A 12,625-nucleotide genomic window follows, 5' to 3' on the forward strand; every position below is an offset into this window, starting at 1 on the left:
GTCGAGGCACTCTAGGGATTTAGATTTTTATTTATTTGTAAATTATTTTATTATTTGAGATGAATAGTGATGTTTTATTGCATTATATTTTATAGTTATTACTATAATTTTCTTATCAATATTATATTATTTTTAATATATAATTATTAACAATAGTAATTTATACCCACCCTTACCCTCACCAAATTATCCTACCAAATTATGCAACTTCATAATATTATCCATCATTATCCTACCAAATTATCCTACCAAATTATCCCATTTTAAAAATTACCCATCATTGTTTCACTAAATTATCCCAGTGTCAAAAAACTATCTCACTTTACAAATTATCCCAGTTCTACTTAAAAAGTTCTAGGTGACTAACCCCCAGAAAAGCAATTCAGAGTATGTGACATCCCACTTAGCAGGATCGACAGTGACATTTCCCAAAAATTTAGTCTCACATCGGTGTGTGGGAGTGTGGGAGAGTGAGCAATTGAAATGGTTATATAGTGAAAGCTAAAGACTCAAGTGTAACGTTGGCTAATCAATTTTGGCAGTGATTTGAGCTAAACAACGCGTTACACTTGGTAGGTCCCACGGCTTGTACACGCTAACAGGACGCATGGCGTGTCGGAGTTCATCTCCAAATGTTATCTTAATCAAATTATTGTCATGAGATAGCCAACTGTTCACTATTCTATCCTTGGTATACCAATGCTAACCAACCCGAATAAATTTCCCTGCGAAATTCAGTTGACATTTAAAGAGAGGCATCTACCACGAATTGTGAGTTCATTAGATCCTCTTTAGTAAAAGGAAACATCTGATCAACTTCATACTCCTCCGCAGTTTAACAATGAAAAGCCTGCTCTGTAATCACAACTGTCTATTTACATCTAGATAATTATGATCTAGGGAAAATTTGGAAAAACGACCGTTTTTTAAAAATAATAGGCAAAATCGACCGTTTAACAAAATAATTAGCAAAATCGACCTTTTTTTGCACGGCACTACTAGTCCCGTGCAAAAAAAGGTCGATTTTGCTAAAATCCCCTATTTTGCACGGGACTACTAGTCCCGTGCAAAAAAATCCCCAACTTCCTCCATCTTCTACCCCCTCTCCGCCCCTCATCCAAATCCCTCCCCCCTCCTCCATCATCAAATCAACAGCCCCTCCTCCATCCAAATCCCTCCCCAAGTCCCCTCCAAAAACAGTCACCTCCTCCTCCTCCTCCAATGGCTCTCTCACCCTCCTTCCCCAAGTCTCTGTGGCCATCCGCTCCCCTCAAAGAGATTGGGAACGTAATTCTCCCCTCAAACTCATGAATCTTAACAACCTCCTTCAAGATCTCTCTCCAACTCCTATAGACCCCAGCGCAAGCGACCACCTCTCTCCTCCTCGGCCAAGAAGTGTATCGGTCGTGTTTCGTGAACGAAGACCATGACCAGCTGGATTTCTCTAGATCGGGCTCGGACAGTTCCTGGGCTTTCGAGTCGGGGTTTGAGGTTCCGTTCTTCGATGGGTTTGAGCTGAGTAGGAGCAATTGCTTTCAAGAGACGATTACAAGCGAGTTGGACGTGATGAAGGTCGAGAGGCAAATCTCGGCGTCTTTGTACGTGATGAACGGAGTTCAGGAGTACTATTGAGATCAATGATTCGTCGGATTATTTGTGGGATCTTCCCCCTCTGTGTCGGAGCTGAAATGAAGTAATTGTTGTAAGGGGCAAGGGGAGCTTGACAGCGAGCTCAGGGAGGTGGAGTAGGGGCTTGAGGAAGGAGGAGGGCCGGTGGTTGAGCTTGGGTCTGAGGGTGGAGGTAGTGGGGCTCTTGGGTTTCTTGAAGAGGGAGAGAGAGTGGGTGAACTGAGAGATGGAGAAGAGAGTGAATTTGCACGGATGGAGAAGAGAGTGAATTTGCACGGATGCAGCGTATTATATTGATTGAATTTGGACGGGACTAGTAGTCCCGTGCAAAACAGGGGATTTTAGCAAAATCGACCTTTTTTTGCACGGGACTAGTAGTCCCGTGCAAAAAAAGGTCGATTTTGCTAATTATTTTGTTAAACGGTCGATTTTGCCTATTATTTTTAAAAAACGGTCGTTTTTCCAAATTTTCCCTTATGATCTATTTCAAATTCATCCATGCAAGCGCTCCATTACACTACATTTACTATCTAAGTTCTTCTCTCTCTTATCCTCTCTGTGCACTTCTTCAATCTCCATCAATCATGGCACTTCATCTACAATCTTCTATCTTTAACTTTGTGAGCCCCCTCCCATATGAGGCTTAATCTGGTAATACTAACCATTAGACCTACTCAAGCTCGACGTCTTCGTTGCTTTTTTGAACTGAAAAACAGGGTGAGGTACCCTGTTCATTTATATTATAAAGGCAGAGATACTAAATAGAACGGATTGATACAAAAAAAAAACCCACAAATTGACTGGGAGAAGGATCGAAATAAAGAAAAAGCTGGTAAGGAGCGGACATTGTCGTCACCTACCGAACTCAGTTTACTTAGATCCTTCTGTCGTCACCTACCGAACTCACTTTACTTAGATCCTTCAACAGAAGGCCAAAAGAAAAAAAAAACATACAAACTAACTACACGAACTACTGAAAGTCTGAAACACATGAACAACAAGCACGAGTTCTCACGTCACCAAGACAAAGCAGCATTCAGACGAGAGAGAAAGACACAGCATGACGTCTTCGTTGCTTTGCTTTGAGCAATCCAACCTCAATCAAGAGGCAAAGGAGCGCATAGATTACAACTTCATATTCCTATATCCAAGCACTGAGTGCCATGGACCAGGATGGAGGAAAGGGAGAGAGAATCTCGCAAAAACGCCCTAATATGGTGTGCCAGAGAAACCCATTAGCTATGTGAAGCTTTTACAGTTGCAAGTGAAGGTGATGAACAAAATCAAGAAACGATAAAGTTTCATGATAACTTTCCTCCTGTTCATAATGAATAAAAGGTCGATACTTTTATTATGATGTAGGTTTTGGCTACTGACGAATTTTAGCCTGCACAAAGTGAGAAGAAACTAGAGGTTTCTCATGTTGGAAACACGGCATACAAGCAGCAGAATTTGCATATAATGTAGATTAATCAAAATTAATTGAAGTTTAGAAGAATACCTGAAATGCTTTCTAAATTTCTTCAATAATCTGTTCTAAGATCAATCTGAAATAGTTTTCTCAAGAGAAAAAACCTCCAACTGAAATCCATTCGTCACCGAAGAAGAGCAATACTGAAAAATAGGTGCTCAATTTTCTATTTTTCTATTTTTTTTATTTTCTCAAGATGCTACATATGAACTCTATACATAGGATTAAACTTGCCTTATAAATTTTAATTTCAAAATAATTCTTAATTGTTTAAAACTCTTTTCATAATAATCAAAAATAGAATAATCTTTTCATAACAGTTAAGGATAGAAATAGAATTGTAGTGTATATAAACCTCTTCTAATGACATTAATCGGACCAATTGGGCCTAAATCGTTTAATAATAAAATCCCTATCCGACCAATTATTTATAAAAGCTCTTCCATAATATGGGTTGAATATTCATGAATAATATTATCTTGCATTCATTTTCCCTCCAGTATCAATTTATTTTAGGCAACTTTATTGAGCAAGAAAAATCACTTATTTGCTTATGCCTAAAATTACGATCCCCATAAACATAAATAAAATTCATTTTAAAACATCAAAGTATTTTACTTTTATAAGGAAATAAAATTTGAAAAATAATTTTCAAAATCACTCATCGATGAGAATTTAATACCTTCATGGGATATACATAATAAATTAACTCATCAAAACGAGCATACTGGATCCTCTCTAGATATCCATCATTTTCCTAAATGATATCTAGTAAGCCAACATTTCAAGTTATATAGCAGTTATAAAAACAAACTTATCATATCAAAACATACTAAATTATCAAATCGAAAATGACAATATCATTAAGTAAAAGGGAACACGTGACAATATAAAATTTCTATCTTTTAGGTGACTCGTCCTAGTGAATCTAAATGTGATCTAGTGCTATACATATCATAATATACGCTTATGACATACAACCGGGGAATCTTCATTACCGCTAACTGAGACTCACCACCACATCTCACATGTAGGTGTCATTCATATAACATGTTATAGCAAAGATATCATTTACTAGTTATAGGTTAAGCACAAATTTAAGAAATCTTTGAATTAGATCATATCTCCAAGCAAATGACCATCACAATGCATGATCTAACATAACAATTTCTAAGGACAATTTAACAGTAATATAAAAGATACCCAAACAATATGTGCACCAATAAAACTTAATTAATATTCAAAAATTATTACATAAAATGTATTGGATGTGCAAGGGCATACAACACTACTCTATAGCTCAAATGAAGGAGGCCATTGATGCAAACTTAGGTTCTAATAGAGGTAGGAGTTGTAGCTTTAAGCAATAAGAATTTCAAATTTCAAGAAAAATATCAAGGAAGGGGAAAAGGGAAAAAAAAGTTTAGTTTTCTGTACAAAAGAGAAGGGAATTGGATCTATTCTATCTTTCTTATGATGTAATATTGAAGTGAACATATAAAGATTAGAAGTTTTTAGCTCTTTTGTCTTCTTGCAAAGGGCAGAATTAATTATATTTAATAGTTTAATTTGTCATTATCATAGTCTTATTTGGCCGTAGCATAGTTTTATTTGTTTCATTTGAATAGGTAAATATGATGGAAACTTCTCGTTAGCATAAATTCATACACCTACCAGCACGTGAGAATTTATTAAGCATCACATGAACGCATGCAAGCCCCCTCAACAAACGGAAGCGCATCCTCATCAAAGTGATAAAACTCCCCAGAAAGTTCAACTTCGAACTTAAGACCAACACAAAACATTCCATAAATGTTGGCGAGGTCCTCTAAGAAGAATGGTTGTCTTTTGTCTTATAGGGAAAGGGCCACCCGGGACCCACATCGCCCTTTGCTCTCGACCATCTGATCAAATGATCCAATGGTCCCCATCGCCCGAGCACAATCACCGTACTTATTTCATACTTCGATCAACTTTGAGTATTTTTCCAAAACAAAAAGCGTTTGCTTATGGCAATCATTTGTTCTTTGGCTCGTGTTATTGTGTGCATGTATGGGAGCTTCCAGTTGATCTACATTGGATTAGTTTAATGTAGTAACAGAAAAGCAAGTTCCCTTTATGATCTCTTTAACACTACAAATTTAACAAGGGAAGATAATTCACTGTGGTAATCAATTTAATTTGCGTTCATATCTACAAACAAACAAGATAAAGCTTTCGGTGCACAATTTACAAAATTGAAGTAGAAGCCTTAAGAGTTCATTCTATAATTTGATGCCAGTAATAGTGCCTTAAAAGGAAACCTATAATATCATCAAGAAATATGAAGAAGATGGGTTTTTATGAATAGTCTTGCTTACCGTCATGGGGCGAGAGTATGTACGTTGCATGTTTATCAACAACATGATACGCGAACCCTGATTTAAGGAATCAGAATTCCTTCATGCATGGATACACACAGTTTGACTGTTAAGATAAGCACATGTGATTTTGTTATAATCATACATAGGGACAAATAGTTTGATCACCATAAAGATCCTGACGATTAAAGTGCCAATGTATACATCTCCAAATGATGGACAAAGAGTGGAAAAACCAGTTTCAACAGTGAACAAAGTAACCAGTGTTGATTACCATATGGTTCAAGCTACATATGATGTTTAGAGTGAACAATTTCTGAGCTCAATAATAATATATAGATGATAACAATTATTATAAGCCAGTTTTGAGGCTTAAACTTATTGATCACGACCAAATTTGCAAGTATAGAGATACGAAAACTAAAAAGGAAAAGGAAGTGTACTTGGTACCTGTATAGAGATATTTGAGATACCCATTGAGTAAGATTTACAGGATAATCCATTCTTCTCAACTTAGAGCCCGTTTACACCGCAACACACTCATATTCATATTATCAGTAACCTAACGTACAGTCTGAGACATATTTCCTCAATTTATCACCTACCTCAATGTCAATCACAGAAAGTTGCACTTCAGGAATAAAGTCACATTTCAGAATATAAGACTCAATTAGTAGAAAATCTCCAAAATATTCCCCTCAAGACCGAACTTCATTGGTCGCTGAAGCACCGGATTCCACCAATTTCACGAAATCTATTTCAGCCGATCTATATTTCAACTTGAATCCACTCTTCATCCATGAATTTATGCACAACATTGCCTGCATGCTACTATATGGCAAACAGAACTTTTGCTTGCATACTTCACCGGTTTTGCTCGAAAACAACTCATCTGGCTCAATTGCAGTTCCCGGAACTGCCAAGTAATCACGCGCCATAACAGAGAGCCTCGGATACCGAGCACTGTTAGCTCTCCACCAACCTAATACATCTGCGGCAATTGCCAATGGTGGCTCTGACAAATACTGTGAGAGCTCATCTGAAGCGGTGATCGAATTTCCTCGTCTCCTCTTTCTTGCTATCTCTTCAGCGAAAGAGACCACATTAGTTTCTTCAGCCTCCTGGGCTCCAAAGCCATTGGCTGTAGCAGGAAACTGGACTGAAGCATACATTACTGTGAAATGGCTTCTGGCATCTTCCAAGTTTTTCTCTGTGTTCAGGTTCTCAGGAATGAGTTCCTTCTTGATTCTTGGATCAAGAACCGATGCCAGGAAAGTAAAGAGACTGTAAATTTGGGTGCTGAAGCTTCTGGTACTTTTCGCCATGTCATCGGCTACACTCTTTAACCATTCATGACAAGAGCTATCCCTGCAAGTACTGATCATTTCAAAGACATGGTCCATGAAGAAGAGAACAAGGCCTACGGTGGGTACTTTGCAGGTTGACAAGTTGGTTGTTATTTTGTGGAAAGGCTCTAGATAAGAGTGCAGAATATTAACCACTGATTTCTCTGTGGATGTCAGCAACAAGTTTCTGGTTCCAAAGGTTTCTTCATGTTTCTTCATTGTACTATCCATGGAATTTGGAGCCTACATTACAAAGACAATTTGATTACCCAAATGACATTTGTAAAGTGGGGAAAAAAATAGCTATGCTCGTTAAAATTATAGCTTGTGTTGGGAAATTATGGAATTATAAAAAATATATGATAAATATAGGCAATATTGAGAGAAATCAGGGGAAAAGGCTTAAAAAAATAATTAGGTAGTGGTGTCTGCATATCTGTGTATGTGAGAAGATAATCAACAGTATCAGCCAAAATAAGCATACTTGATATTGTGAAATGATATATAGCTAATAAATTTACTAACTTGTTGAGGAACAAGCATAGGGATATAATGTAAACAACAAAAAACATGGATACTAATCAGCAATGTACGTGTAATGCATGAATAAAACATGGGTTTTCATGACGTTAACAGTCCATGAGTAGCTGAAGCAGACAAGTTTTTGGCTAAATAAAACTTGAAATCTCAGATAAAGAACATAAATAGTACCTTGCGCACAATATCTAGCATTGTATAGTCACCGTTCCAGCTTGCTGAAGTATCAAGTGGGAACTTCCATGAACCCTCCTGATAAATTGCAGTAAGTTGTTTAAAATCCTGAGAAATTTCGGGAGCTGAATTTAATTCGAGTGAAAACTCCCGTATCTTGGATATTATCGGCTTCGGAGTTCTCAATCCATCTTCTATAATCAGGTTAAGGGCCCGAGCAGCACATGGGATGTAATAAAAGGGTAATTTCCTAGCATCTAGGTCCTCTTTTAAAGCATGACATGCATGAATTGCATGAGGACTCCCATCATTGGTACAAGAAAGTATCTTTTTGTCAATATTAAATCTCTGAAGGGTCTTTATTAAAGCATGGTATATCTCCTGCCCTGTACACGGGTAAGGAACATGAACTACATCGAGAAGAACTTTCTGCAGGAACCAGTTCTCATCAATCCAATGACATTTAATACACATGTAGAATAGTTGTTCACAGGAAGTCCAGAAATCTAGAGTAATGGAAACTTTAGAGTTCACATGTTCTAGTAATTCCTTGACATCCTCTTGCATGCTTCTAAAGATCTCGATAGTGACAGCATGAACCTTTTCCTTAGGCCAAAGTTTAGCTGACGGATTGAGAAACTTGAACGAATTCTGAAGCATTTCATCCTCAAAGACAGGAGAGGGAAGAGAGGCTCCAATAAACCATTTAAGCAGCAACCAGTTGAGATTATCAAAATCTAGAGTTGGAGGTTTCACTTGAGGTTGTGGCTTCTTTATTGGAGTTACATTTTGGGTAGTCTGCTGGCTGTTATCACCCTCACGATCATAACCTGGATGACGGTGACTGAGATGCCTTCCAAGATTTCCTTTATATTGTAGAGATTTATAAGTTAGAATACTCTTTGCCATATAATCGATCTTTAAGTTACTTTGTAAAGTGTTCTATTTCTTTGCTTTATAATTGCATAGATTCACTTCCAAATTAACGAGAACCACCATAAAATTGACTAACCAAGCTTAGCAAGTGACACCAAGAATAATATACTACAACTCTTTCAATGTCAAAATAAATGGATTTTCAAACAAAATATATGAAATGATATTGGTAGTTGACGCCTCTTACATATGTGATGCATCTTAAGAAAGTTCATAATGGAAGAAGAAGAGTTCTCTATTAACATCAGGCCCATTTTTATTTTGCGTTTAGATTAAATACAAAATAGCTATTTTCTCCACTGAAAGAACACTTCCAAACAAGAATATAAGTTCATTTTTTCCTCTGATCAACCATTGCGCAGTCTAGTTCAGAACCAAATGACTAATTCTGAAATATAAAAATTACCAGTGGCAGTAGCTATAGAATAGCTCTGTTTGCAAAATATGCATCTTCTGCTTTTCCCATCAGGAGCTGTTTCAAAGAATTTGAGATATACTGATGTCATTGACTTTTTTCGTTGCTTCACAGATGGACCCATGCTTCCTTTCTCTGAAGAACTCAATCCAACATCTAATGGTTCTACATTAGGCAGAATTGTAATGTCCATCATCCCTTTAGTTTCCATCTCTGCTTAACGTGATACAATAGCAGAAAAGGTGTGAGCCGCTTTCGGTTGCACTATTACAATAAACAAATAGTAATATATGGAAATTCCAAATGATTCCATGTTATAAAAAAGATCCTTATGAGTGAGTGTATATATGATAAAAAGAAAATCTTTTGTTGTAAATATTTTATATATTGGTAACATTTGTATCCTTTTTATCCCCTGGATAGGCCATAATTCTTCATCTCGAGAGAGGATAACTTTCGTGGGATTGATATATAGGCTTGTAAGAGTATCAAGAATAAAAATAAATCAAAGTTCTTTCTTAAGAACACAATGCATTTAGAAAGTGGAACACATATGCTGGACCCTTTAGCAAAAAAGTTGTATACTTGGGTTTTATCATGCAAGTTTAAAAGAAAATATGTCCCATGTCTCAGAGCTCCTCTCACTTCATAAGTACATAAATTTTTAAAAAGAATCTCAAGTGTCCTCTACTTGCAATCTTGGGGTAAGTAGAATAAGTGTCTTGCATCTTTCGGCAACATGTATGCCAAAATTTCAGTATACGTTCAAATTTGATACATCACTAGGAAATGATAAGGTTCTTGACATTCATAGTTCTATTGAACTAGATAGTAACTATCTCATGCTCCTGTTGGGTTCCATGTGAAATATCCGAGAAGCATAGGGAACGATCAGCTTAGTATATTTCACACGTTTAAAAGATAATATAACAGAAATTTGAAGAGATGCTGCAAGTTTATTCAAGTACATCATGATTGTGCACAACCAAATGGCATTTCTCAACCATAAATGGGACCTAATTGATAATTCCAACGTATATACTATGTTTCAATATCATAATAGCAACTAGTCTATAGAACATGTGTCTAAGATCCTGCATGCTTTAATGGTTAACTACAGTTATAAGCAAAGATTTTCTTCAATAATACGAATAGTTTGGGAATATTTCACATCATGTAACACAAAGATATCCACAGACAAGCCTGTACATCAAAAACAAAAATCAATAACTCATGCAAGGATCTTCAACCTGCAATCCTAATGAAATGTATAGCGTGATCCGCAATATGATATAAGGAAAATGATTTAAGGACCCAAAATATAGGATCAATGGAGGGGACAGGTGAGGTGTCCCCTCCCTATTGCATAATGAGTTGGCTGCCAACTCATTATGCAATAGGGAGGGGACGCCTCACATGTCCCCTCCCTTGGTCCCATATTTTGGGTCCCCGTAGCAACACTCATGATATAAATAAGTTCTGCAAATCTAGTCAATAAATGAGAGAATGTGCCACGTACCTTTCATGCCTTTAAATGTGTTATTCCACTCCATTAAGTTCCTTTCTCGCCAACCAACATCACCTAAAGGGAAATAAGTTCAAGAATATATATTTTTTCAACAAAATATATATATTTTTTCTATATTTTTCAACAAAATATATATATATTTTTCAACAAAATATATATATATTTTTCAACAAAATATATATATATTTTTCAACGTCACCTAAAGGGAAATAAGTTCCTTTTACCATAATCAAATAAGTTCAAGAATATATATTTTTTCAACAAAATATATGCATTGTGAAACAAAAAAAAACTCGATATATATTTTTTCAACAAAAGCATCAGACTGTCTCAGTACTGTAGTCCACGTTCGACGTAGAGATTATGTCACCTTCATGAAGATTCCATGATCTAAACTCCACGGAGGTCTGAATAATAAAAGAATACAAAAAGTAATTTACAGTAAGATGTAAAGTTAACAACAACACTAACAACAGAGGCTTTATCGCAAATTTTTTGGGGTCAGCTGCATGAATTATAATAGAACAATTTTTCAAAACAGACCGTTTTAGATTTTTATTTTTCAAAATCGACTGATTTTTTTTTTATTTACCAAAACCGACCCGATTTTGTAATTAGCAGTCTAAACACCATCTTAAATAGTCGGGGTTGCCAACCCCGACTATTTAGGAGAGTGTTAAACCCTAATTAGAGGCCTTAAACACTAAAAATTAAGTTCCTAAATAGTCGGGGTTGCCAACCCCGACTATTTAGGAAGGTGATTAGGCGGTTAATCACAAAATCGGGTCGGTTTTGATAAAAAAAAAAAAACCGGTCGATTTTGAAAAATAAAACTCTGATTGGGGCTGTTTTGAAAATTTGTTCATTATAATATTACTTAGTTGTAAATTTACTTCATCGAAAAAAAAAATTCCAGGAAGTGATCTTGAGACTCTTAACGATTTCAAATTGTTAAAATTAGATGAGGGGAGTTGTATGCAATTTACCCTATTCATTAAAATCACCATAATCAACTAAGTACTCACTAAAGTCTACTTTATTATTGATCGTGCAATTTTAGCCCTCTTCTTCCATCTAAGCTTGTTTCCAGTGGAATTAAAAGTGAAAAAGCTAAAAATATTAAGAAATTTATCAAGTTGTCCAAGAAATTAAGGGGGGGCTTTTGAATTGGGGCGGCGAGGCCCGGGCCCACCCTGATCGAGGCTAATTGCGAGCGCCGGCCGGCGGCCCCGCGCCTGCATCCGCGGCCGAGGGCGCGCATCCGCGGATCGCCGAGGAGAAATCTCCGAATCGCTCGATGAAATTTGGTAGGCCCAAGCCGAAGCGGAGCCGATGAGAAGCCGGATCTGAGCCGATGGGAAGCCGGTCGAGAAGTTTTAGAGAGAGAGAAAAAAATTTTAGAGAGAGAGAGAGAAAGAGAGAGCTTGAGAATGAACGGCTATGGCTTGAGTGAGTGAGTAGAGATGATCGAAATTACTGGAGAGAGATCGCTTAAGCTGAGCCGAGAATGTAAATATTGCTTGGGCCAAGGCCCACGCACAGCTGGGATTTTCGCCCAAACGATGTCTCTGCTAGTTTGATGGGCTGAAGGAAATAGAAAATTAGTAAATTTCACAAAACTTTCATAATAGATTATTTTTGTTTATTAGATGAATGTACCATAAGCTTTTTGGGCAATTTTATTTGCATGGAGGTAGCTACGAAATAGGTGAAGTAGATGAAATAGTCACCATTCTTGCTTTTTCTGAGAAGACAAGCATGTTTGTTTCTCTAAAAAAAAGCTACTTTCGGTACTTTTTTGAAAGTTGACGTGGCGCCTACGTATCATCTTTACTTCTTGAATCTTTTTCCTCCCCTCAAGGTTCGGAAGTGTAGATGAAATTGAGTCAATTTAGGAATAAAATCATTTTTGTTATTATATGAGAATATATGGATATTCTCATACTCTAAATAAAATCCCGAAAGATCATCCCTCTCTTTTCCTAACAATATTCATAATTGCTACCAAAAATTAGGAAGCAAACGAAAAAATAGTACTCCTGCTACTTCCTACTTCATAATTTCATAAGTAATTATGAAATATCTGAAGTAAAGGAAGTAAATGCTACTTCTACTACTTTCTAAGTAAAAAATATATATATTTAATTCTCTAAAAAACCTACTTCCAATACTTCCTTAAATACTGATGTGGTGCCTACGTATCATCCTTACTTTCAAAATATTTTTCCG

General features: G+C 36.5%; 1 protein-coding gene across 1 annotated transcript; it reads right to left on the reverse strand.

Moving 5' to 3' along the window:
* LOC109829028 (putative AC transposase) lies at positions 5,879-10,541 on the reverse strand. The gene is made up of 4 exons (XM_020396074.1): positions 10,388-10,541; positions 8,860-9,081; positions 7,518-8,383; positions 5,879-7,049 (listed from the first exon to the last, which is right to left on the reverse strand). Exons 1-4 carry the CDS (start codon positions 10,419-10,421, stop codon positions 6,159-6,161), a joined length of 2,013 nt encoding a protein of 670 aa, XP_020251663.1. The 5' UTR covers positions 10,422-10,541; the 3' UTR covers positions 5,879-6,158.

The sequence above is a fragment of the Asparagus officinalis genome, chromosome 1 (genome assembly GCF_001876935.1).
Source record: "Asparagus officinalis chromosome 1, Aspof.V1, whole genome shotgun sequence".
Classification (NCBI taxonomy): Eukaryota; Viridiplantae; Streptophyta; class Magnoliopsida; order Asparagales; family Asparagaceae; genus Asparagus; species Asparagus officinalis.